The following is a 27,648-nucleotide window of genomic DNA, read 5'->3' as shown; positions in this document are numbered from 1 at the left end:
CATAGCAGAGGTCTCGTCTCTCGTCAGGGAGTGCGGGAGCTCGAGTAAGAGTTGATGGGAGCTCCCGTACCTGCTCTGCATCCTGTCTGCGGGCTGGCAGGAGCCTCCAGACCGCATCAAACGAGGGCTCTGGCTCTGTTTGTACCTGGCTATAAAACCTTGCAATGGACAATTATGAGACACGAGACATTGGGATCATTTCTCATTCAGAGACCGTCATTGAAGTCAAGCAAGCAGAGTCAAAAAGGGACTGAACCTTTGCATGGGCATGGGGCATACCCAGAGATGCTGCAGGTAGTGACATCTAGGGACACGAGTCCTCATGGGCTTGGGCTGTAGCTGATCATCCATTTATTTATTAATTTATTTGTTTATTATCTATTTATTAATTTACTTCCCTGGCTCCCTGTGCTCACATTTTGCTGCCTGTTATTCAGGGAGTGCAAGGCCTCCCAGTTACACTGCCTGGCCACTGGTTTGGCATGGAAATGCCAGTGCCAGACCTGGCCTCGCTGAGTTACCTGCCTGTGACTTGCTGGGACTGGGAGGCATCCACCAGCATTACTCCCTCCCAGCTCTTTCACCGCCAGCAGCCTTGCAGTGTCCGGGCCCAGAAAGCAGAGCAAAATTTGCTTTCTATATGTTACTGCCATGCTGATCTCACGTATGCTCCCTGCCACGTCAGCCTGTTAAAGCACTCTGCAGCTGAGTCCAGCCTGGGGAAAAAAGACCATTGTTTTTTTTTTCCTCCTAGGACTGTTTGTGCCAGGGATGCAGAAAAGCAGATACCCCAGCTCCGGGGTCCCTGCCAGCTCTCCCTTCAGGCTGACAGAGGTCCTGCTGCAAGAGTACATTTTTCCAATTATTATTTCATTAGCATATGTTTTACAGCATCATAATGTCAAGAGCTATTTTTGGCTATGACTTCACTCTGATGTCTTTGGAAAGCCACACAACACAAGAAGAAGGCGAGAGGAAACAACCCAGATGATCTGTCAGTTATAGCTTGAGCATGTGGGAAGCATCATCCTCTCAGCCTCCACGGAGATACAACCTAGTCATCAAAAAGTGATTCATGCTCTGAGTTTTCACTCAATGGCCATGTCCTCTGGACCAAGGTCTGAGAGGGAAATGAGGCTGACAATTAGAAATGGTGCTTGGAGGCAGGTGGTGCTCTGGCCAGTTTGAAACAGGAGATGACAAAAATGACTGTGGAGGAATGGATGGTGGGATGAAGTTTGTCAAAGAGACAGATTAGTGTTTCTTCAGGCTTAGGAGGACAAATAAGAGGATGTCTTGCTGAGGAAATGGGTGGCAGGTGGAAATGTCAGCCCAATAAAACAAGTGGAAATATTGAGGCACTGGGTGAAATCTGACTGAGAATGGAATACAACTCCAGTCTTGCTTGCAAAAGCTTGTGATGCAGCCAGATTGCACCAGACATGCTCTGAGCTCTGCACTTGTGAGTGCAGAATAGAAAATTGAACTTTCATTGAACATGGGACAAGGACTTGGGTCATATTTTTGGGTCATATTTTGCATCATGTAAATAGAAAGGATGAGTGGACTGTAAGTGACACCAAGCTAGCTATGAAGCAACCATCGCTGCCTAAAGACACGTGATAGGAATAAAATTAAACCCAAAGAATAAAAGCAGATTTTTCGGGAAGTGACTGTTCTGATGCAGTTTTTGACCTCTTTGTATATTCTGTAATTAGTGGCCTTCTGCAGGCAGGAGGGTCTCCTCCTGCATTGTTCATACGTTTCATAGTAGTCAGTCATGGCCAAAAAAAGCACAGCCAAAAAGTGGAAGCAAAGCGCAGCATCCAGAGCTGCTGGGTCCCAGGTAACAAAGCAGGTTCCCAAATCTGCTTTCCTCTCCTGCTGCCTCCAGTGCCAGATCTGACTGGAGGAGCTGGACGATGTGGATTCCAACCTTCCCAGGCTGGGAGGGACCTGGGACCTGCTCCCTCCCCTCTCAGTAGGTGATTTTCTGCAAGGTTCCTGTGCAGAATGTGGTCCTTTCCTTATTCTGCCAGTTGCTGGCATTTGGAGGTGGGAGAGGGAAATTTCACCACGAAAATGTGTTGCTTCCTGTACCCTTCTCTGCCCTTCTACTGGCAGAGCAAGGCAGTGAGAAATACTCTCCCCTCTTCCCCAGGGGTTGAAATCAGCCCACAGGCCAGAGCTTTGTCAAACTTTTCGTGCAAGCATACTGTACCGGACTGAGGGCAGTGGAAACAGTAAAATCATTCTACATGTCAGTAAGCATGGGGTACAGGCTCTCCTGTAATGGACACCCCTTTCCTGGGAAAAGGATATTGGGATGGATACCAGTCTGGCTGGGTTACCATTTAAAAAGTAAATACATGGTGACTGATCGACTGGTGCTGTACTAGACTCGTTTTCTGATCTTGGAAATGGGAATTGTTCTCTGTGTCTTCAATGCCACCATGTGGTAAATGTAAGAAAATACCAAATGTCATATTTACAGTAGGAGGTGGATATATGGGAGGCTGAACAGCCTTATCAGGCTTTAGTTTTTGCTTAGACAAAATTCAGTCTTAGGGATGAGTGTATTTGTGTGTGTTTTATTACTGAACCAGAATGTGATGTCTGTCAAAAACAAAAAGGTCAGTGGTTCAACCATTACAACTCACAATTTGTCATTAATATTCGTAAAAAAACCCCCCATAAACAGCACAAACAACAAACCCCAGTAGTAACAAACAAACAATGCTAAAGGAAAATTATAAATATTTTGCGTCATTTACCTGCCCGGCAGTGTCATAAAGTCCCAGCAAGTGCTGCTGTCCTCCCACAGTCACAGTTACTGGAAAAGAGAAAAAAGGGATGTTTATGTACAAGTCAGTGGCCTCACTTTTATGTGTTTTAATCCTAAAATGCCAATAGATGCTTGTGATAGACACATTAGCACATGTCTTACAATGCGCATCCTAAACCAAGCACATCTATTCAACTCAAATTGAAGGCAACCTAAAGTCACAACAGAAGCGAATGTTTTATGCCAAGCTCTTATTTCTTCACAGCCAGCCAAGTCTAGATGACCTTTAAAGGTCCCTTCCACCCCTAACTATTCTATGTTTCTATAAGAGAGGTGAGCACATCGCTTCTATCAGCCACCCAGAGACCACAGGACATTTGGTCCTGTCTCTGCACCCCATAAGGTGCAAGGACTTGAAAGCACAGAATTCCTGCCTCACCACCCCTGCATTTGGGTTGGTTTGTCATGGATCATTGAGAGATTTTTTAAATTATGTTATTTGTTCCAGGCTGTGAAATTATGAAGCATTCAGCAGGGGCTGATGGTCAGTGGGCCTCAGTGGAGGTGCGCTGCCTCTTGGGCAACCCATCTTGTCGTGTGTCATGCAATCACAGGTCAACTGGTCGTGCTTCATATGTGGAGTTCTGTGGTAGATGCCTCAAAGGATGGGGAAGAAGAGGAGCGCTAATATTCACAGGGATGCTGAACAGATTCTGTTGCACATGAAGGAATGCATGGCTTAATTTATTGATCGCCGTCAGCATCTTTACTCCTTTAGCAAAATTCATTTTGAACTTCATTTTGAGCCCACTGACATTGATGAAACTATTTTCTCATTGCCTTTAGATGAACCACATTATTAGCTGATCTTTGTAATCAGTTATTTTGTACAAAGGATATGATCTGTGTTAATGACATTTAGTTAACCAGTTAATCTGCTTAAATCATTACTACTCAACTGGAAAGAAAGCGGGGGGAATCCAGTTCCACTCATTAGTCAACAGGAAGACTTTAAACATTCATCAGGAAAGTTGCTCAGAATAATGGTATTCTCACAGCCCACAGACTATTACTTTTTTTAAGCATGAGGGCGAAAAACTGGAATGAACACAGAGCTATGGCTGGGGTGATGGGGAGCTAGGACTGGTCCCCATTGGCCAATCACAACTTGCGATTAATGAGGGCTGGGAAAGATTGATAGTTACTTTTGGCAAAAAGAAGGCTTGAAAGCATCACACAGGTTCTTACTGATTTTTTTTTTTTTTTTTAAGTGATAAGACTTTTGTAGGAGCAAAACACCTATCAGCTTATTGAATTTAATAGCTCCTGCACTGGGCAAAAATTTCCTGTTTGAAATCTCTTAGACTTGAAGTCTCTGTCAGTGTGGCTGGACGGACTGCTATTCAGCAGCTTTACTTGCTTGCAAAGCAACACGGTAGTTTTGCTGGCATATAAACAGAACAAAACTGACATCCTGAAAGGACAAAGGGTCAGCAAGGAGCATGCTTGCTGGTGAGAGTGGGAGGGGCTGCACTCACCCACTGCTGGGGCTGCCTTGTGATGTGCAGGGGAAAGAGGAGATGGGAAAGGGGCTGAGAGCCCTCCTCCTGCTCCTTGGATCAGGAGGTGACTCTACACAGTGCAGCTCTCAGGGGAATTCAAAATGGGCTAGCTGTTGAGCATGGATGTCCATGGGCAGAAGAGCTCAGGGAAGAGCTAACAAGGTGGGGAGATGGGTACTAATGCTGACAGGAGACTGCCCAGATGCCCCATCCCCTTCCTTCAACCTGACTTGAATAAAATAATTTGAACTAAACCTCCTCAGAGCTCTGTGTTTTAATTTTTTTGGTGGTATAGAGAGTCTCAAAATGTTCCCATAGAGGGATGAACTGTCTAAGTCTACTGACAACACACTTGCTTTTCTTAGCTCCCTTCTCAGAAGCAGTGGCCACAGGTGGTTCTGCACAGCTTACTGGAGGCAGCCGGGAGGTGGGAGGACAATTCAGATAATCACCGGCTCTTGAAATAGCGATGTCTAGATTAATGTATTGGTGCTGAAATTTCCACCATATTTTCATGCAGGCAAAACAGATGTCAAAATAAATGGCTTTTGCCTGCAAAAACATCATGGTATTTTCATACTAAGCGTTTATCAGTCCATCTCTGTGAGGTGAAAGGCTGTTCAGCGTGTCCACTCGGTAGGTCATATTTACGAGCTGAGAGTGCTCTGCTGGATTTGTAGGCTTTACTTTTGGCTTTACCTCAGCTTACTTTTACTTACCCTGTTACCCTCTTTTCCTGTTCTCTCAGTGGCCAAGCCTATGAGAAGCCAATGAGGAATTCCTTACCCGTCACTGGGGGTAATGCAGGCTCCTTTATGGGCTTGTGAATTAGGCTTTACGAGCAGTCTTGGAGTAACAAGATAAATACAAACTCTCCTTGCCATTTACTGGCCATATTGATAAATGAATTAAGCACTGAAACGGCATGGCCTTTAACACCAAGTGCAGACAGGATTGCAATAAAATGTGGCTGGATACTTGCACAGTCGTGGTTCTCATTTGGCTCCAGTCTGGGTTGCATCAGACGATGTGACGGGGCAGACATTTTCCTCCTTTTACTGGGTGGTTTTAACCAAGTGCAGGATGTGTAAAACACTGCTTCTAAATTGTTAATTAGATCATAAATTAGGTGGTATTACTTGCTAGAGTTTGAGTAACTATTCTGGGTCATATCCAGGGCTTTGTTGTAGGTCTGTGTGCCTGGAGGTTTTGCTAATGGGCTTCAAAACAGAGATCTGAAACATGCTGTCCTGCTTGAAGGCCACAGCAGAATGCTAAAGTGCTAGGTGGAGTTATTGTGTGGGCTGGACTTGATGTGTGGACCATGAACTGGTCTGAGCTGGGAGCTCTGTTTTTAAATAACGGGTTATTTTGTGTTACTGGGGTCAATACGACAATTTTTGTTTGTGTTCTTGTTGCCCAGGTTGCCCCAGATCTACCTGTCTATAGAGCTGAACTCTTCCCCCGTTGTGTTTCATTTGCTCGCAGCAAACTGGCGACTTTGTGGGACTGAACTGTACCCTTGGAAGAGCCTTTCAGCCACAAAACAGCAACATTCACGGTCTGCACTGGGCAAAGGTACATAAATTGTCTGCTGCCTTCTCAGAATCTCTTGTGTTTGGTTAATAGTGCAAAGCAACATGTAAGTCTCTGGTATGACACCAAACTAGGATGCAATATCTCAGACAAGCTTAGCGGTGGTACAGCAGTGTGGATGTGCACATCGTGGGGAATTTTTCCATGTCTGTGTGAAGAAGTGCTTGCAGAACTGAACGACTGTGAAACCACCACCCAGAATATACACAATAGCTTAGGCAATGTCTAGCGTGATACCACATGGGAGAAGTCATCTATTTATTCTAGTGCCTTCCTGCCAACAAATTCAGGTCCAGCTGCTTTGGAGAGAGATGCCAGGAGCATGACAGCAAGCAGAGATGGTAACACCTGCCTGGATGGAAAGGCTTTCTCATTTTTTTGGGGGTAGATTAGTCTGTGTCAAGCCTCAAACTTTCACAGGGGCCATCTTGTGCCCTGCCTTCAAGCTCTGACTATTGAGTTTGTACATTTGTCTGTTTATTAGGATTATATGTACCTGATAAATGTCACCAGTATAAGAAAAACTGCAATTCAGGTTGACCTACTGGCGGTAGAAGTGCTCAAGTCTCTTTTTCAACTGGGAAAGAGGGTAAAATCAGGAAGATGGACAAAAGAGCAGCTTTTGGTCAGCTGCAGTGGAGTTTAGAGGGAAGTTTTGGGTTCTCACTGGTCTAAGGGAGGTAGATACTTTTAATTTTTTTTTTTTTTTTTTATTTCTAGAAAGAAAGCTCTTTGCATGTGTGCCTTGCAGCTTTTCTTCCACTTTGGAAGCTGCTTGTTCATACAGGCCTCACTCAAGAGGGAGCAATACTGTTTTAAATGCTTGGCTTCAGCATGTGTCCAGTTTCACAACATTACTTCAAACCAAACTTGATTGCTCCTCCATATATTTGTTGGGTGAAGCTCTACAGGAAAGTATAACTGGTTCAGATCAGTGTTAAATACAGAGCAGATACTAAGGAGGGTTATTTACTAGCAATCAGAAATAAACTAAGCAGTATTTTTGTCTTTAAAATACATATGTGCACGCACACACACACGCACATCTGTATTTTCTATATAAAATACACATATGTATATATTTTTCCAGTTTCTTGTTGAACAAACTTTCAGTTGTAGAGTGAAATATTTTACCTTGACTTGGGGCAGCCTAATCAGGCATAGGACATTTGGAAAAGGGAAGGACTCAAATTCACAAAGGAACATAGACCTTCTTGACCAAATAATGGGTGAATGGCTCCATACTCGGTCAGAGGGACTGAAACCACAGTATCACCTTGGAGGACTAGAGCAGCTCCCAGGGAGGTGAGAACTGAACCTCCTTCCCCTCAGGTCTCTCAATATATGAAGAAGCTAATACCCCTTCTCCCTTGGGAATATGCCCTAAATCTGCTGCAACAGGTTGCCCTGGGAAGTGCTGAATGCCCCATCCCTGGAAACATTCAAGGCCAGGTCGGAGGGGGCTCTGAGCAACCTGATCTGGTTGGAAATGTCCCTGCTCCTTGCAGGGGGATTGGGCTGGATGGCCTTTAAAGGTCCCTTCTAACAAACCATTCTGTGATTCTATAAAATCAGAACATTGTCAGTGATGCCAGAACCATTCATTCCCAGTATCCTCCATGCTCATTACCAAAATATTGTTAAATAATTAATATAAAGAATAGAGTCCACCTGCAATTAAGAGTTTATTTTGTGGGGGTTTGTGTGTGCGTGTGTGTGTATGTGCGTGCTTTCCTTTGCATAGGTTTGAGGTTTAAGTTGAATTCCTCAGGAGGGGCCACCAGCCAATGATTTCCTCAGGGGGCTTTACTCCACCCCCGAGAGAGTAATCATCTTTGCAAGGCATGATTCAAATCCAGACCGTATCTTCAAGAGCAAATGAATTGTCTGTGGCCTGTAGCACATACCAGGGTGTCTCAGGGACCTCAAGTTCCTTCCTCTGGCACCATTCAGAACCATTTCTCTGAAGTAATCGATATACTGAACGTGGTGTACTCTCAGCAGCCCGTATCCCTGGGGATACTGATGATACGTTTGCGTACTGAGTAACATTTTCCTTCCTTCCTGTACGTAGTTTTGTGAAAGCTTTTGTAATGAACTGGGAATCCCTCTCCTCTTCACAGATGTCTGCTACTCTCTGGGGCTTACTCCAGGGAGGACAAGAGTCTTCTGTAGGAGTTTGTTTGAGGAAGAGTGATTTAAAAAATCGTGTTTACAAATTGTCGTCTTTTCATACTGCATAGCTTCTGAATAAGGGTCTCTATGGCTAAAATGTGAGGATCCCTGTTGCGTTTCAACTAGGGACTGAAACTCAGACATGTTTCAAAGACACTTAGGTGCCTAATTCCCTTTGGTTCCCATAACAGTCAGGCATTTAAGCAAGTGAACTGATATGACATATGCCAAGGTTTAAGAAATAGCAGCTTTGAATATTCAACAGGAAAGCAAAGTAAATGTGGGCAGTGTGTTTTTGTAGCACCATCTAAGTGCTTTAAGTGCATTTATGAATCCTACTTCGGGACATATCTGTGTTCAGAAATATCTTTCTTTGGCTGATACAGGTGAAGAAAATAGGGATAGGACTGCCAGGGATTAATCTCTCACATGCTGCTTCGATTTTGGTAGGGTCAGTGTCTGGGGAACTTTGTTTTAGCTGCTGTGGACCTGCCTTCAGGAGATGTTACGCAGCTGCAACTGAAGCTGGGAACAATCAGGAAATCTGCACACGAAAGCCCTAGTGACGCTACAGTCTGGCACGCACCAAAGGAAGCTGGTCAAAAAAATGCTGAGAAAGACCTTAATGACATGTTCGTGACATGACATGACCATGAATGACAATCAACTCAGCTGAGCTCTAATGACTCTTTGCCACTTTAGCTAGAAGAGTATTCCTGTAGTGTTCCTCCTTGGAAATCTTCCCTTTGCTTTGACTGAATGCAATGCTATAACATCGCGTGGCCAACACACCCAGGGCAGATAAGAGCTGGTGTTACGGGAGCCCTGGCTCACCCAGGCTCCACAAGTGCCCCATGACTCAAGCCTGGGCCTTTCTCCGTTTCCACACATGAGGGTCATCTGCAGGAAATCGAGTCACACATTGCTTATGGCATGTTCCCCCACTTCCTCCTTCATTACAAACAAGATTTGATTACAGCCAAATTGACTCCTCCTACAGCTCAGCTATATTCATTTTGAAAGGAAAATCAAAAGCATGCTATTTTGCCCTGTAATGGGCCTAAATACTGCACTTTAGATGTAAATTATACTAAATGCCTTTCTTTAATTGCTCTCGTAATCATCTACCACTAGCTTGTACAGGCCTGTGATAGCCAGCATTTTTCAAAAGAAGGGCTCTGAGTAAACCTCGCCATTTTCTGTCACCCCATCAATGGATGAGATCTGTGTTCTGCTGAGAAAATACTTCCGCCCAGCTGATATTTACAATATCTGAAGAATATTTCCAGTTTGTGGGTGGTGGTGGAAGCACAGAGAGGCCTCCAGGGCTGGGATTCAGCTGATTTCACTCAGTGTAGCTCTTGGTCTAATGAGGTGGTGAGGAATTCACTGCTTTGTCTTTAGGCCACAGACATTTAGTGATTTTAAAGCCAGATAGGATTCATAGCATCATTTTTTTTCTGCTCTAAATAGCTTATCTAGCATCTTCCTACAAGGCATATTTTCTTGTTCTTATAGTCTTGTAGCTCTTTTCCAAATTCTTTTTCAAGCAGACGCTGCGACTAGACAGTGTGGTCTAGCAATGGTTTCATTAACGATCTAGCCAGAGGTAACATGACTTCCCTTCTTCTACCTGTCATCCCTCAATGGCTGATCTAAAGCTCACATTGGTTGATTATTTTCATTATTTAATGAGTCTTGCAGTACTTTATGCTTCTCCTAATGCCAACGTCAAGTCATCCTTGACTTTTGTGTTCGTAAGCCTTTTTATTATATGCTTGTTAACTCAGTGGTTGCGTGGAAAACCTGGATGCTGTAACTCAAATGTCCAGGGAAGGCATCTCACAGAAGGGGAGGCAAATAGTCACGGTCCTGCCACGCTCTCATGGCGTGGAAGTCAATGTTAAAGACTTTTGGAAGTCTGGGATTGACTGCAGAGACAAGGTTTTTCAGTAGGACATCTCAGGTACTTCTGGAAGCATCAGAGAGGTGATATCTACTTTTAAAAATTTCTTTTCCAGACATCTTTCCACTGCCTCTAGGGACCGCTCCTTGCCTTGAACTCCTATTTCTCGTTTGTGGCAAGGGGTACCTCCTCCTCTCTGCCTTGTCCATACAGGTTTGAGGATCTGAGTGGAATCCGTGCAAAAATGCCCAACCCCGACTTGAATCGCAGCCGTGCTGGGGAAGCAGGCTGACACCAAATGACAGCTCTATTGTCCCATTCTGCAACAGGAAAAGACTCATCTAGACAGTGTCGTCCTATAGAAAGATTCATTACTTGTACTATGTCGTTTTTTAGCATCTTGAGAGGAAAAAGGCTACAGCTCTTCACAGCTGGGTATTTGCTATGCAAAGACAGCAAAGAGAAGAGATGTGCCAGTCCACCAATCATTTTTTTCAAGCAGGTGATATGAAATGTTGTAAATGTCTCAAAATGCATTGAGAAGTCAGACTTCAGCGTAGGCCAGCTTACACGACAAAGAACACAAAAGCAGTGGAGGTGGATTAGGGAGATCAAGCAGAATGAATCTGGTACAGAAATGGATGAAAGAGAATGGAAATTCCCAAAGCTTTCAGAACAAGCACAACAGTAAAACATGAGCCAGCTTCTTCCCAGTCTGGGGCATTACTTATTTAGAGACAGCATGAATGAAGTTGATTTATCGGAATCATTGACCTCATTGTTTGTAAAATCAGCACTGGAGGATTTCCCCTGCATCTCAGTGAGTTATTGCTGTGCTAATCAATCCTTGAACAAACTCAGCTTCATCCATAGCAGAGTCCAAGGAACCTTGGGGTCTCTGTTTGCAAGGAAAGCTGTGCCCAGTTTCTCCAGTAACACAGCCCTGAGGGAGCTCTTGGGACCTCAGCGTTGTGCAAAACTGTGCTAGATGGAAAAGGCTAACATGATTATAGTGCTTGGGGAACTGAAGAACAATTGACATTGTGTCTAAGAGAGTGTTTTGTTAGATTTCTTCCATCTTAAATAGAGGGCTGTGCACTGCAGCAGGCTGGGAGGTGCTTCCTGAGTATTCCAGCTCCCTCTGCACCATCAGCTCTCCTCGTGGAAGGCAGTTCTGCTCCTGGCTTAGAAACTAATAATCACTGCCTAAACTGCACGAAATTTGCAGGCAAATAGACTCTGATGTGTGTGTTTCAGTGATAAGCTAATTTAGTGTCTTTTTACTCCTTACTGAAAGTAATAGCACTAAATCCAAGCAAATGCTAACCGGACAAACAAATGTAACATTAAGTAATATAAACAGATAGAACCTGAACACATTATTAAAAAATATTATGATAATTCCTAAACAATGAAGAATACTAGATATCTCCTTAATCCTGATGGAGAGGAAGTGCCCTTCCTGAGACCATGTGATTGTTTGTAGCATTAAGATGAATGAAAAACAAAAAAAAAATTTGTCTGTGACAGCAATGTGAGCCTATCCCAAAAATGAAAGGCAGAATGTAGATTTTTATCTGCATCTATATTTTTAGCTCTTCTAAATCTTTTTAAAGCTTCTATCACTACAGCACAGTATCTAGGAATATATTTATCTAGAGTTGGGCTCAAGTCAATAGCAAAGGTTGTAGAGCTTTGAGCTTATTAAAGAGCAACCGATAATTATAGTAATCTTATTAGTATTTTAACTGTCTATGCCGACCTGACCTACAAAAGACCAGATGCTATGGCATTTTCAGTTTATTTTAACACAGATAAAGTCAATCAAGGCTCTTTAAATCAACTGTTTACTGAAACCCAATTCTGTGAAGGATGTATTTGGGATCTCCTAACAGCAATGCTGAGGTCATGGTAAGCAGGTTAAGGAGTGTGAATTTTACTCCAAGTAGAAAAAGTGGGAATAAAGGGAGCCTTTGACCGTTTGCCTAGCTCCTCTCTTCTGTCCATGTAAGGCAATAAGTCATTCCTCTAACTGCAACTGAGTGCTAGGGAAAAGACTTATCTCCAAAGTTATGTCAAGCATCTGGTTATCAAAGGAGCACGAGACTTGGTACATAGCATTAGAATAAATGGAAGCTTAGTGGCAAAATGAGACAAATCTCACTGAAATATGTCCAGGCAATCCACAGGGTGTTTCGCAAAATAACTCTAAAGCGTGGGAGGACAAGGCTCTCTGCATGGTTGAGGGGAATTAAGGCAGCTCTCCGCTACTTCTCTTCTTGCACTGCTCGAGGATCAGGGCTGGGTTTTTTGTTTTTTTTTTTTGCCTGGAAGGGAGAGAAAAGCATTCTGGAGAGGCAGTGCTGCCTAACAACATTGGCTCTTTGCTGTAACAATGTCTTCCTAAAAACTGTGGTGATGTGCCTTGGTCTAGGTTAGTTGCCAGTGGGAACAGATAATGCTGATGGAATGGTGTGAAATCTCTGCTCTTCAGTGGACAGGTTGTCCTCCCTGTGGCCTGGATCTTCAGGTGATGGAGCAGTTATATCACAGTGACTTATAGTGGCAGAAGACTCTATGCTCTGAACTTGACAGAGGTCCCAGGTGCTTGGTGAGAAAGAGACTTCAGCAAAAGCATTTCAATCTTCAGCAGCTACAACTTCAGTGGATTGAATTCTTTGGGGACTTTGAGGCTGACAAATTGGAGACCTTTTGTTTCTTGTGTTCCTGAAGAGTTCCTGGCTAAGAGTGGCCAAGGGGCCTCTTGGGCAGATGGTCTGTGCTGGCCATGCTGGTTCTCAGTATCACCCCACATTAACCAGCGTTGGTCATTGTGGCAGAACAGCCAAGGAGTGAGGGCCGTGGGGCTACGATGGACCTGTCCTGGATGCTGGGTCAGCGTGGAGGAGAGATGCTACCCCAGCAGATTCATTAATGCTACTGCTTGCAGCACATCCTACTGCTGCTGGACATGATTCAGGGAGAAAAATGGCTTCTCTGTTTACCAGCGTGTTCAACAAAAAGTACAGAGGCCAAAGCTAGAAAAGAATAAATATTCATCTATGAGGTATACAGAAGGGGAATACGATTGATGTGCAGGAACACAAATCAGGAAGCAGCCACTAGCTTGGCTGCCATTTGTGCAAAGAGCCTGGCTGTCCTATTCCTTACGTTCAAGTGCCAGGCAAGTTGGTTAAATCTGCCCTGAGCTACCTGCTCCACCTAGTGCAAAGGTGTGGCTGCTGATGGGCCGAGCTGTTTTGGGTACCTGTGGGGTACATGTGTCTGTGTCCCAGAGCAAGACACCTGTGATGGGATGTGCTCTCCAGCTCAGCAAGCAGAGCAGTGCCTTGGGCATCATTCCAGAGTTACGGCAACTGTAGCTTAAAATAGCATCTGGTCCTGTGAGCCTCTGGGGCAGGGGCACATCGGCACACTGAACTGAGTCTGGCCGTTTCCAGCGTCAGGCATTGCATGACATGTGACGCTAAGTGAGAGAGCTCAGGTTTTTCTAAACTCCAGCACTTCCATAGCTGACATTTCACATACTGTCACTCTTGGTCTGGGCAGGGGAAAGATTAAATATTTTGAGGCCCCTTCCAACATCAGCCTCTCTGATGCTCTGTCTTGTTTAAGTCTGACCTTAATGCTGGCTTTTCCCGTGCATGTTTCCCCGTGATGCATTGCCTGAAAGGGCTTTAAAATAAAGTACCTGTTTCTGAACCCAAGGAAGACCAGGACAGAAGCTCTGCTTTGCAGTTCCCAGAAACAGAATCAGGCCTATTGTACTTAGCCCCAGGACCAAACTTTAGCTGCTATTTACCCTGCAGCTCGCAGAGATTAGCCAAACATTTGTGCAGCAGCTCTAAACCTATATGACTTAGGAAGCAGAAATGTTACACACCGTAAACAAAAATCTTGCAAATATTTAAACTTTCTGATAAGAAAATCCAAAGTTAGGAATTATTTTATTTCTTGGCCACCACAAAGGTTTTAAATGCTGTTAATGCTTTGCCTAAGTCCAGCTGAGAAGCCTTCCACTTTCCTCTCCAGCGTGGCAGCCGCTGCAGACAATGAAGTGATTGTGATGTTGGAAAAGCAACAGATGCAGATGGATGAAATGCCTGGTCTTAACCCTCTCTGTGTTTGCGTGGGCACACGTGAAAGGGAGAGAAGGCGAGTGCAAACCTGAGCACAGGAGACCCTTATCCTTTATTAAGGTGTGATTGCGCTCGTATGGCAGAGCGTGATCCACGAAGGGTGCTTCCTACCACAGGGACGAGGGGGTGGCCTTTTCAGCGCAGACTGGGTCTTGCAGGACAGCAAGAGGCTGCACATTGGCTGCAGCCCAGCCCTGGAAGTACAGAAGAGGTGCTAAGTGCCTGGCTGAGCTGAGGCCAGAGGATTTTGTCCTTTGGACGGCAAAAATATATCCAAATTCCCGTATAGAGTGGAACAGGAATTTTCAGTTAGAAAATGTGATTTCAACAGAATCAGAAGTTTCCATAAGAAGCTGTCGCTTTCAACAGAAGAGTTCAGATGTTTCCATTGGGAAAAATGATGCAAAATGATGTCAAGTAACTGACCGTGATCTGAACTGTTCCTTTGTCAAAAAGACCTGAATCAGTTCATATAAAGCTGTTTCCCTGCCGTAACGGTAACAGACGTGCTGTGAGCTGGGACTCCAGGGACTTCTGGAGGGGAATCCAGCCCCACAGACCCCAGAGGCCTGGGAGGCACCATGGGTGCCAGTGGCAGGGCAGCCTGGATGGCGAGCGTGGCAAAACACGAGTACCTGGATCTGGGCTGTCAGCTGCCATGGAATGCTTTTCACGATGGTGAAAATGGGGTTTACTATATAGTCAAATATTTTGAGGTTGTTGCAAATGCATTAAACCTAAGGCTGGTGCAGATAGGTGTCACCACCACTTTTATTTAAAAGTTTTGAGGTGAAATAGTTGAGTTTTTTTCCAATGGATCAATTTATTTGCTATTTTATTTAGAGAAAGTTTGCTCTTATGAAAATTTTGTAATTTTTAACCTTTCATCCTTATTTACAATGAAAGTCAGTTCTGAAATGTGTAGCTTTTCCAAGCGACAGAAATTTGTAAGGAGCTTCTGCTCTAACCAAAGCTCTTTAGACTTCTACCTCTTAGGTTAGAATTAATTTAATTTTTCTGTTAATCATTCCATTCCGAATACAATTTTTAAATCAAATAAAATCTTCTAATTCAGTTGAATTTCCAGGAATGTCTTGTATTCCTTTTAGCTATAACTCCATTTAGACTGTATTTGCTTTTGAAAAGAATTATTAGGTTTCATTCACCTTTTCTTCCACTTTGTGAACATCAGGCAGCTCTGCTGAGCTCAGAGAAATTGCTTTTGGTTGGGAGAAATGTCAATCATAAGTCTTGTAGCTGGGAAAAAAAGTGAACTCATTTCGAAAGAAACAGTGTATATTTTAATGTAAATTGCTGTTAAAGTGTTTTGATCTTAAAAAGCAATGGTCACTAGTTGCAGAAGAGCAGAAATTTACAATGAAATGATTATTTTTATAACATTTTTTCTTCCCTTAAGAGAGAAAGGAACATAGCAAAATATAGGATAGCAGCATATACCTCAATTAAAAAATATAAATATTAGGCGATATAAAATTTGACATCTCTGCAAATTATTCTTTCATCTGGCAAAAATATTATTTATTTTCCATCTTGCTTTATTTAAGGCTGTACTTGCTTAATAATCAACTGAAATATGCAGCTATTGAAAGAGGTTCATTCTGAGAAACTGTTTTAAAAATCATGCCTGGCATTTTTTTCTATTTCACACTGCTCTCCCGAGAACCGAGCAGTTCATTCCCCCTTGTTTTCCTGAGCTTTAATCTGTATTAGAAATTGTTGACACTCTTCTTCAGCTACATGAAAGTGCCACTAATGGGGATCACATCTGACTTCAGAGGAAAGGCACTTTGAAGAAAAATCACAGAAAGTTGCAAATAAAGGAGAAATGGATCAAGGTAGAAAATCCACAAATGATTACCAAGTATGAAATGAATTGCGCCTTTGATTTGAGTTACTGGTTAGCACGGTGAACGGACTTTAAGCAGCGTATTTTACACAATGAGATACATGAAACGCCTTGTTTTTAAAGAAGACATTGTTCTCCATTTCTATTTTTACGACGGCAACACCTCGGATTATGACTCCATTGTATTAGGCTGGCGCAAACAGGCGGACAGAGGCCCGCCTGGCTCTGCAGAGCAAACACGCCAACAATGAAGGTGGAGAAAGAAAAATTTCCTGTTTCGCGGCAAGGGAAACAAGGTGCACAGAGGGGATGCGGCTCTTCAGGGCCATGCCTGTGGCCAGGGGCAGCTAGGGTACAAAACCCTCAGCCTTAGTCTGTGGCTTTGTCTCAAAAAAGAGGAGTCCTTGGGTCTGGCCATCATTGCGGGCAGCGCATCGCCCTGGGTGATGCCCAGAGCCTGGCCATCGTGTCCTGCTCATCCCTGCGGGACTGTCCCGGGTCCTTTGCTCTTGCAGGCGCACGGAGCAGCAGAGAACAGGGTGCGTTGCCCACGTGCGCTTTTGGAAAGCAGGAGTGCCTGCAATATTTTATTTGATCTGATTTCCCCGACAACAAGATTAGAGTGGCTAAACGTCGCTGCCACTGGAAATTGATTTTGATCGTCAGCGGGGCAAGTGCTCACCTCGGCCACAGCTGCCTGGCAGGGTTGTTTCTCTTAGGTGGCTGGGACACTGCTGAGTTTTCAGGCATGCTGTAATTTTCCATTGATTTTTAATGAAACAGTGCTGATGCATGTATAGAAAGGCACCTCGGTGTCTTGCGCTGACTTTGTCCAGACCCAAAGTCATAAGACAACATTTTTTCCCGGTTCCTGCCCTGTCAGAGTAACGTGTCTGACAGAAGCCCAGAGATTCATTCAGAAAGTACATCCACAAAAACAAAAAAATCAGACTGCCAGACTAAGTGAAACAAATACTATCTCAGACACTTCTAAGCTCAGCTCAAGCAGACTCTTCCACGTGGAGAAAAGCTGAGATGTGGAAAATATTTTTTTTCTTGTGCATTTTTCGCAGTTTAAAAGGGTTTTGGGCATTTTTGTGCATTCTCATAGTGATAAATCTAGAAAACACTGAGAAACCCTCAACTCTCTGCTTTGGTGCCACGAAAATGGAGTGAACAAAATGGCATGCAGTGTTTCAAACCACGTCCAGCAAAGAACCAGTGGCTCTTTGAAGGGCAGCAGCAAACCAGGCTGGTTGGTGGCTGAGCACCTGCAAACCCGTGTGGTCATTTTCCTACAGCAGCAGATGAGCACTGTATTTATTACCTAACCCTAAATGTCCTCAGGGTAGAAGCCGGTAAAAAAAAAAAAAAAAGGCAGGTAAAAGCAAGCTGTGAGATTCTTGGGTGGGTTTAGCCATTTTGTGTTGCACCTCTTGCTCTCGCTCGGTGGGTGTGAGCAAGCTCTGGGGCCAAGCACTGATTTAGCACGGCTGCATGGGTTGTAGGGTGCCAGGGTTCTCCCGTACCAACCCTAGACTTGGTTTTGGAGGCCTTCGCTGCTGCCACGGACTGGCATTATTAAGGACATCTCTTCGTCTGCTTTCAAACCCATCCATATAAGGAAAGCTGCCACCAAGCTGCATTGAGAAAGAAATGCAAGGGGAAGATTGATCCTGGTTATAAACCCTCTCTGATGCTGCCTGCACGAGGTGGAGGAAGCACCCTGCACGTCTGGGATGTGTAAATCTGTCTGCTCAGCTGCCAGCCAAGGCTCTGCTGAGTGACCACAGCACGATCTCAATTACGACTTGTGGCGAAACAACATGGAAGGAGAGAGGAAGCAAGCGTGGACCACAGAGCTTTGTCCAAAAGCCTGAAGACACTGATAAAAGAAAAAAAAACACCACTATAATTTTTGTTTTAATTGCTGGAATTTTTAGTGCTTTGAGCAAAGCACTTTTTCTCTTTTCCTTCTGCTATGTTTTTCTGTTCTTTTATCAACCTAACATTTGTCACAGGGAGCCTTGGTAAAAGATTTTCACTCTACAAAATGCTAAAGGTAGAATAAACTCAGTTGCTTTTACCCAGTGCACCTTCTCTCTTTTTCCCTGATCTCAGGGTTATCCAGAGCTCCTACAATCATAGCAGAAGCAGGACAAAACCAGTGCATAAAATGGTGTCTACATCTTGGCTGTAGATTTTATGGAACCAGGCAGGGAGCAGATGCAAGGAAAGGGTTGTGCATTGTTGACTGCATGGGAACAGGGAGCAGGAGGATGAGGAAGGTGCTGCTGCATGCGTTTATTCCAGGCTCAGCCTCGCAGCCCCTGCACTCCCCATGCCGCTGCCCCTCCGCAAGCTCTCAGGGCAGCCCTGCCACCAGCCAGAGCCCCTCTGCTCTGCCATACCTGAACTGACCCAGCGCTGCCGGACAACAGACACTTTACATAGCCCTTTCAAGAGGGCACCATGCAGCGCAGACCGGAGAGAACCCTTTCCCAGCAGCCAGCTCCGTGTGCGCACGCAGCCTTTGCCTTTGCGTGACGCGCTCCTTGGCCAAGTGACATTTTCCACAGATGCTGGCTGAGATCAGTCTGCACCTGCACATGTGTGTGTAGCCGAGGCTCTGATCAGCTGGTTTGTTTGAACAACTGTGGTTTCAGCCCTAAGCTCTATTTTTTTTTCCCCCATATGCTTACAGCTCCCATTTCTAACAATTTGATCTCCTGCATATACCGAATCTGTGCTGCAATAGAGGCACTGCAATTACTGCCCTTTCCTACTGCACAAAGCACACTTGCTGTTCACCTCTTTCCCCTCCAGCATACAACCATTTTGTTGTTTGTTTTCGAAGCATTTTATCACCATAGCCAAAAAGTAAGCTGTACTATCTAGGAGCTATACATACTTTGTTCAGTAACACTGTGAATACTCACAGAGAGCAGGATTTTCTCTGGCTTGACACACACACTTTTATACCAGAGTGATGGGGTTGATTTTCATCTTGCTATGGTTCTGAGAGGGATGTGAGACCAAATGGGCATCTCTTTCAGTGAATGTAAATACAGAAAGATTGAAATGCTTCCTGGTCTTCTTGGAGGACGACCATTTGGAGGCAGAAGTTTGGGAGTTGTTTCATCCTTGGAGTCGACTTAGATTAGAGCTAGAGGTGGCCAGGTAAAGTAATTGGTTAAGTGACTGTAGAAATACATAAGGATTAGGGACCATTTGTAAATCAGAACCAGGATTTGGAGGATGATGGAAAAAAGAAAGCACAGGTAGGATTGCAGCCTTCCAGCCTTTCAGAATTTCCTCCTGCCAGCTGGCGTAACTGGACCACGTGGCACTGCTATCAAAGCAGCACGAGGAGCATGAATTGCAAACGGCAGTAGAAATCCCTCTGCCCAAACCAGAGGGAGGTGGCAGCTATGTGGTATGTGACACAGCAGCCTGGCATGGGAGCAGGATAGATGCCACCGTCTCACTAGCTGAGATGCACAGCGCTATTTTTGGCAATTTAACTGCAAGGTCAGGGATGAATCTGGTCTGATGCAAACTGGCACACCTCACCTCTGAGGCTCATATGGCAAACACTCTGCTTGGAATATATAATCAAATCTTTTCCCTCTTAACTCGCCATACTTCTTTGCTAGCTGGTTTTAATCCTGTCTCTAGTCCACACGCAGTGAGATGTCTGCAAGGCAGTGCAAGTGTAGATATTGAAATATCCTTACACCTCCTGCCATCCCAAAGAGTCATGCAGCAGTTCAGCTGGAGAGCAGGAGCCTGGTGCTACTCTGTGTGTCTGGACAGGCTGATAAGGTATTCTGGTCCTGGTTTCTACATACTTTAATTTTAGGAAACTCCGAGTGTGGTGTCTTTCCCCTTGCCTAATGTAAAAATGTAACGCGCCTCTAATCTGGTTATTAGAAGATCATCCGGCTCCGCAGGTCAATGAAGAGTCAAAAGCATCATTTAATGCTTGAACTTCCCTGCTGGCCCCTGCCTGTGGCTGTTGCTTGCAGGGAATCCAAAGCAGCTGCTCGGAGGGGAGCTGTGATGTGTCTGTGTGAAAGGCAGCCGAGGGCCAGAGGCCAATTGTTTCTCTGAGTTGGTGGCATTTTTTTCTTCCAGGAATTTCACTGCATCGTGGCTTAAAGGTCGTCTCTGTCTTGGCCAGGGAAAGGCTGACCCTGATCCCACCACTGTTCTGGGGTCCTCCCTCAAAGGGACTGATCCCATGATACGGGTACAGAGGAGGAGGACGGGACGCTTCCACTGGGTTTATTCCCAGTTCAAAACATTACCAGGAAAGGCCTGATAAATCCCTTCTGAGGAGGTTTCTCCTCAAATGCTGATGTCTCATCTTCCCCCATCAAATTCCCCACGGGGTCGTCATCAGCATTAATCTCGCTCTGGCGGTTCGCACCACCCTGGCCTGCGCCCCTCCCCGCCGGGGAGATACTTCCTGCGCCTGAGTCAGTCCGGCAGCGCTGGCGAGCAGATGGAAACAGGAATGGCCTCTGCTCACGCATCGCATCCTCCCCACGTGCACCGACATGGAGCGAAGCTCTGCCCTGCTCTGCCACGCCACGCTTATCTACGTGCTGCACGCTCACCCCGCAGCCACCCAGCCTTTTCCAAACACGGCTGCGCGGTGCTGGCTTGTGTTGTGTTTAGGGAACGACGGGCTAACTTCCAGCCTGGAGATCTGTGGGACTCATATTACAGCGTTTAGGAAATACCCATAAAATATCAGCTCATTAGACGCACCGGGTAATGGAGGTACATCAACAATGAGTCAGATTTGCTGTTTGTCATCGCAGCCCGCGCTCGAGGCGCTCTGCCCGGCTTCCTCAGCTGTGTTGTGTACAATGGGGAGAGGAAAACACAGGGGTGGTTAATGGGCTTAGGGCTCAGCCTAACACGGCCTGCTTCAAGCAATGAATCTTCTGAAGTCCCTCTAACCAACAAGGCGCCTGGAGCCCCAAAACTGACTAACTCAGCAAACTAATGCTGAAAAAAAATCTTTCCCTGTGTCTTACACTGGCTTTTGTAACAGGTTCTTTTGAAAGAACAGCAGTTTCCTAAGAAATTTCCTTTTAAATGAAAGTCTATGAAAGGGAATGTTCTATTTGAAAGGTGAAACCAGTTACTTTTCTCTAAAGATAGAAGAGGGAAGAATTTTAGATGTTTCTTTGGAAAATACTGAATTGACTAAAATTACAGGGGAAAGAAAAGGAAACCTGGTTTTAAGCAGTTCTGTTGAGAGTTGTTGCTAGTGTAATTTATTTTATCCATGTCTCAGAAGGAAGGAAGAACATTATTTGGTCCCGGATGGAAGATGTATGATGTTTTCCTCCTCCTGTGACACAGACTGCAGGTGCAGTCCAAATCCACTTCATCTGCAAATGGCTTCTACAGGCAGAAACATTAGAACTGCTCATACGAAGGCCATTCACACACGGGGACTTACAAATAGCTGACACTTCTGCTGACAGGAGGGTTAAAAGATGACAAAACCTATCCGACAGGCACGTGCTTTCCTTGCACAAGACTGAAGAGATTATTTATCCAAGTGGATATGGTGCTTGTGTCTCTGGATTCACGTGGTTATGCTGGAGTCTTGACAGTTGCGTGACTGACTGTGTTGCACTGTCTGTAAAAAGATCTTTTGTCCCTTTAAATGTCACTTACTGTCCAACAGCGGAAAAGCTTAGAAGCCAGTGTTGACATTAATGCAAACAGATCTAAAAAAATTTCTGGTAAGGTTCCACTGATAAACACTTTGGGCCTAATCTCGTGGTTGGATGTGTGAGGGTAGATGTGTGTGTTCCTGCAGAGCCTCTCTGACCGCCGGGACAGGACACGTGTTTTTAAGTCAGCTATTTGCCTTGAGTTTTTTGCTGGACAGGGTCTCAGTGAGGGATTTTGAAAGGCAGCCGAGTGACTGAAGAGCACAAAGCCACCGATTGTCACTGGGAATTGTGCTTCGTAAGTGTCTTGGACTTTTTTGAAACTCTAATGTCGCTTTATTATTTAAGACGTATTGCCTAAATCTTTCTAATTTTCCTTTTTTTTTTCCCCCCAGACATTTACACTTTTCCATCTCACTAAATCCTAGCTTGTTACCAATCATTTGGGCCTGAATTTTGCCCACAACTATTCACATAAACTCCTCACCTCAATGAACTAGACACCAACCAGATGAAGGATTAGCCTGTCACGGAAATACGCAGAGATCCATGGGGTTTGCATAGGTGTCTTGCATATGCAGTGAATCTTGGAGAATGCAAAATTGAATTAATTATCTAAAAATAAGACTGAATCCTAAATTTTACTCAAATATTTGTAATGGCAAACCAGGCATTTAAAGAATAGTTCGACACTTAGTTTCAGATATTAGGACCTGTGGAGTGTGTGCATCCAAGTTTTTTTCTTGGCAGTAATGAGAACTGAGTGAACACAGTTCCTATAAGGTTTGTGGCAGTGAATTTTAAGTGAGAACACACCACTTCTGTCTTTCTTAAAGATGCTGCTGCTAGAAAATGCCCTAGAAGTTTGTCCTGCCAGAAAGGCTGTTTGTCCTTCTGTTGGTGATACATGTAGGAGCTGCACTCTCAGGAGACGTCTGTTCCTAAAAGATCTCTTCCCTTCCACTTTCCAAGGTCATGCTTCAACACAAGACTTAAAAATCTTAAATGTCAGCAAACAGTGGGACAATCTGTTAAGCATACTCAGAGTCTAAGTAAATTGTCTTTTTTCCATCGCTGTGTAAGCTTAAAAATACAGAGCAGTTCCATCAACTTTGATACCAAATGTAGTGTTATCCAGCCTGCTCTTCTCCTCTTGTAGTGACTTTTGCATGTATGTCCAGAGCAGCCAGCCTGTCACTCTGGTTGTGTTTTCTGTTCTTTGGTGTTCCGGCATTTCTGACGTCTCTCTTGGGTTGAATTCCACTGAGTCCATGGAAAAGTCCTGTTGACTGCAATGGAAGCAGGAACTGGCTTTTAAGGCTCTTCCTAGTCTGAACTTGACCCTGACTGTAATTCACAACATATGCAACTAGAAGGGTCATAACAGTCTAGTAATGAGGGTTAACTGCCACCCTTAACAGTGAAACCAGTGTGCAAAGTGGGGACGTGTGTACACCCCTCTCTGTACTCCATTATGGTCTGGATTCAGAGACCCTTCTTTAAGATAGTAATGATAGTACAGAAGGTTTAAGAGATGCTACTTTGAATATGAAAAGAAATAATGACTCTTGTCAGTCTCATTAATAAATTACGGCAACTTTACACTCACTAGGTACTGGCCTGATAGGAGCTGATGCCCCTTCTGTGGCTGTAGAGAAACCACCTCTCGAGTAGCATACAGCTACTGTGATCCAACACCGAATGACAACTGAAGCTTAGGGCATTGCTTTCACCTCTTAGATCACCAGGGCAGAGTTTGCCCTTGCTCTGAAGGTGAGCTCACAGGCTGAACGTAATGATAAATAAAGAGGATTGCAGCTGGTCTTGCTGGCTGGGATGCTCTCTTGGCTCCAGCCCAGGTGCAAGAGATGTTGCTCATCTCATTTATGGCTGAAGAAAGAAGGAGAAATGGGGAAAAGTGCTTCAGGAAGAAGCTTTCAGAAGTATTAAGTGCTGGAGAAAGTGAAGACTCATTTTCACTTCAGAAAAGAGGCGAATCTGGACTGTATGCTGTACACAGATGTGCGTGTAGTGCATCTGGAATATAGTGGGGCCTCGGTCTGCTGAGAGCGGCAAGACTGAACTTTGCAAAATGTGAAGGCCAGCCAGTGCCTCCACTGTATACCACATTCTTGGGCAAATGTCTCTGTTGTACCCAGCTTTCTGTATTTAATAAAAAAGACTGCATTGTCTTTTCCAGGCACAGCCTGAATGCAAATGCACAAATATGGTTAATATGACTGTCTTGCTTCCACAATTTTTTTACTTACAGTCCTTACTTACTAAAATGTTAAGTCCTTCATTGAAATTCCACCTCCAGTGGAAGTCCTCCATCAGCTGTCCCCAGGAAAACAGAGTGAGCCATGACAGCAAAAGCATTGTGATGAGATCTTCTATGGTCTCCTGGCTTTGCTTTGAAAATTTTCCATTATTTTGGCTAAGAGATCAGTGCTACTCTGGAAACTCAGTTGTGCTTTTGATCCTCTATTATCAAGCAAAACATAACATCATTTAAAACAACTACCAAAATCAGAAACCAGTTCTTGGATAGCTTGGGAAGGGCATGTTTTAATAATATTTTTTTTTTCAATGATTCTGTGACTCAAGCAGCAATGCGTTACCATTCCCATCTGGCCATATATATTTAAATTGTTTTTCACAGAGGAGAAGATTTGCACATAATTTTACAAGAAGGGGTGGAAGCTGTTGTGGTTTACTTGTCCTCCTCTCTCTCTCCTCCCTCCCTCTTTAGATTTAATTATTGTCTTTGGTCCTCGTTCCTTTGACTAATAACCTTTAAAAGAAAGCAAATGCCTTTGGTTCTGCACTGAGAAAGCTCTCATCTTGTACAATGCAGTTCTTTAAAGAGAACGATGTGAGCCTGGAAGATAATTTCAGGCACATTCATGAGAACGGGTGGGGAAGAAACGGGGTCCCAGGAAGCCTCCTGACTACATCTTTATCTGCTGATTCAGGGCAAGCCATCAGGAACAGGAAAATAACAGATGGCAGATATCTCCCAGATGTGTTGACATGTAATTCAGGGTCTAATATTCTGCACACATCTCGTGAAGATATGAATGCGTGTTGTATTTCCTCCTAAATATGGCAAAACAATCTGCCATAGGATCTGCCACGGATCTGGTTATCCTCGTGTTTTGCTGGTGTCCTTACGGGGACTTATTTGCACCAATAATTAGTATTCTAAAATTCCTGGGTTTTTTTTTAGTAGGCATATGTTTACATGCACACACACTCAGATACACAAAGACTTTCAGACAGACTTTGCAGAATTACAGCACTCTCTTCTCGTATTCACCAGCATCGTTAACAACACCTGCCCGTGCTCGCTGCCATTACTGGTCTTGGCCACCAAGACTTGCCATAAGCTGGCTCTGACCTCTTCTCTGACTGTCAGACTCCCTCCCTGATTGAAGACATCACCTCCCCCAGGTTTGACTTTGATGGAATTTCTCCCAGTTTCCAACATTTGAGGCAGGCAGTGATATTTTGTAGTTCTGAAAGTGATTGGGAGGAGGAGGAGGAGGAGGCAGAGGAGGAGGAGAGAGAAATAAAACACAAAAGCAGAGGAGGAGGAGGCAGGCAATACAGCAGACAATGTGGACTATTTCCTAGCATCATTTAACGGCTGCTTTGAATGGCTAAGAAATGACACCAGAAGTTCTACAAAGGCAGAATATGTGTTTCAATGTATAATTATGTGGTTACAAGGCAGTGATATGGATAATTACCCCCATTTAAAACCCCCCGTTAATACTCTCTCTCTTTTTTTTGTGTGTTTTTCCTTTGTATTACAGCTATTTAATGATTTCATGGATCATAAAGTATCCGCTACAGGATTTGGGAACTACTTGTTTTGTTGTGGCTTTTTAAAAAAGATTTTATATCAATTTCTACAGGTTGTCACTGTATATTTGTTGAGAACAACTCACTGGCAAAAAATACAGCTGAAGACCAAAATTGCTCTGCACCAAATCTTGTTGTTCGTACTGACCACAAATGCGACTGCAGTCCCAGGACAGACAAATGCTGGCCCACCCGACTGAGGGTGTCAGGGTCTGGCCCGGTGCCTGGCGTTTCTTTCAATGAGTGGCCATCCCTCATCTGTTCCATGTGGACATTTTGAGAAGCAAAGTCCTAAACTTCAAGCCTTGTAACTTGCACATATGTTCCTGCCACCCCCCAGGGAGTAGTGAGATTCCAGTTAGAACAGGCACTCTGGATTTTACTTGCCTTGTCCTGGGAGATCTATGAGCATGCTTGTTTATGTGAGATGTGGGAGAACAAAGGCTAATTAAATCCCACCCTTCCAATGGGATATATATTTTTTCAACCCTGAAACAAATTTTCTATGTCTGTGTGTTTTGGCTTTTAAACTCAACAGCCTGCAGCATCAACCATGTCAGCAAAGAAATGGAAAGCTCATTATTACACTATTAGAAGGTTTAAAACTTAAAACCAGAGGTTATAACAACAGCAAATGGGATATCAAAAACACGCCCTTCTACTTGAGCCTTTCACTGAATTCAGGCTGGAGGGATGCTGTGAAGGTTGTTTTGCCGTGCCAGCGCACTCTCCAAACATCACAGTATATTGAAGGTATAAAGGCTTTTTTTTTTGATATTATTGGAGATTCTTACTTGACCAGAGAAACAACAAAACTGGACAGTATGACTTTTGGAGGTAAAGATGGGTTGCTGGGTCACGCAAATGAGCATTCAGTCCCTGCCCAGGCTTGCTCTGAGCAGTGTATCTGCAACGTCTCTGCCACATGAACTTCACAGGGCAGTTTATTCAGTTTTACAACTGACCCACAGATCGCAATATGCATTTTACTAAAAAACTGCATTCTAAATTTTGGGCTGTTGGAAGTGATTTAGGCTATTCTGTACATATGGACTCCTGGAAAAAAAGAGTTCTCTTCTGCCCTGAGCTTCCTATTCTCTTCCTTGCTGGTCCCTCTGGACTATTACCTTGCTGCTCTGTATTATTTTTTTTCCACAAAATCTCTAGCCTCGATGTTTGCAATATTGGAAGCTTTTTACTAAGCCCTTATTTTCTAAACCTTCCGTTATTTTTGTGACCTTCTGGGGCATTCGCCATTTCAAGAGCCTTTCTTGGAAGGCTGATTCGATGCAGAGAGAAATAATTCCAATCTCCCCAGTTTCCACCCGTGCGGGCGCGGTGCTTCCTCAGAGGTAAACTGGTTGCAGAGTCAGATGGGGAGTGCTGTTTCTGCACTGGTGAGGATGCTGCCACCAAAAGCAAAATGCCTCTATCTGCCATGCTACTGTTTTTACATAAGCAACAGTTTTAAGGCTTTATCTGCACGTATATCCTATGAAGGAAGTCTCCTGCATCCTGCGCTGTTGGTTTCCTAAGAGGAAAAAAATCCGCTTGGAGCAGATCCGTTGGGGGATTCAAAGTTCCCTCGAGGAATGCGGCCCCGAGCCAAAAGCGTCAGGTGCAGCTGATCCCAGTAAAGCTCGGGGCTTACGAGGGGCTGAGTCGGTCGAGAATGGTGGAAGGATTGCTGGCTAGAGGCCAGGACGAGGCGGGCTGGTGGCTTACAGCACTGTCCTGTCTACGCGGATTTTTTTGGTGTGTAATGGTGGCCAAGGTGTGCAGAGGGTGGCCGGGGGCTTCAGTGGTTAAACACAAACCGCAGGTGTAAAATCTGAATCACAGAAAGGAAGCATGCTTTTCAGCTGCTGGGCCTGGGTATATGGGAACGTCCAACATTTTGCATTATTTCTGTGTGCTCCAGACACGGATACTGATACTATCCTTTAAAAGGCAAACCCTAGAAAGCGCGGCTGGCCAGCGTGGCCCACAAAGCCCTGCCACATGGTCTCTGCTCGTCACAAGTGAAAAACG

General features: G+C 44.4%; 1 protein-coding gene across 1 annotated transcript in view; it reads right to left on the bottom strand.

Annotated features, from left to right (window-relative positions):
- Nucleotides 1–27,648, bottom strand: part of RHOJ (ras homolog family member J) — a 61,454-nt gene that overhangs the window by 14,027 nt on the left and 19,779 nt on the right. Inside the window, exon 2 of the mRNA XM_010116033.2 lies at nucleotides 2,775–2,833. Coding sequence (XP_010114335.1) covers nucleotides 2,775–2,833 — 59 coding nt within the window. The remainder of the gene's footprint in view (nucleotides 1–2,774; nucleotides 2,834–27,648) is intronic.

The sequence above is a fragment of the Chlamydotis macqueenii genome, chromosome 5, assembly GCF_036417535.1.
Source record: "Chlamydotis macqueenii isolate bChlMac1 chromosome 5, bChlMac1.mat, whole genome shotgun sequence".
Lineage (NCBI taxonomy): Eukaryota > Metazoa > Chordata > Aves > Otidiformes > Otididae > Chlamydotis > Chlamydotis macqueenii.
This window is presented reverse-complemented; position numbering and strand designations above follow the sequence as displayed.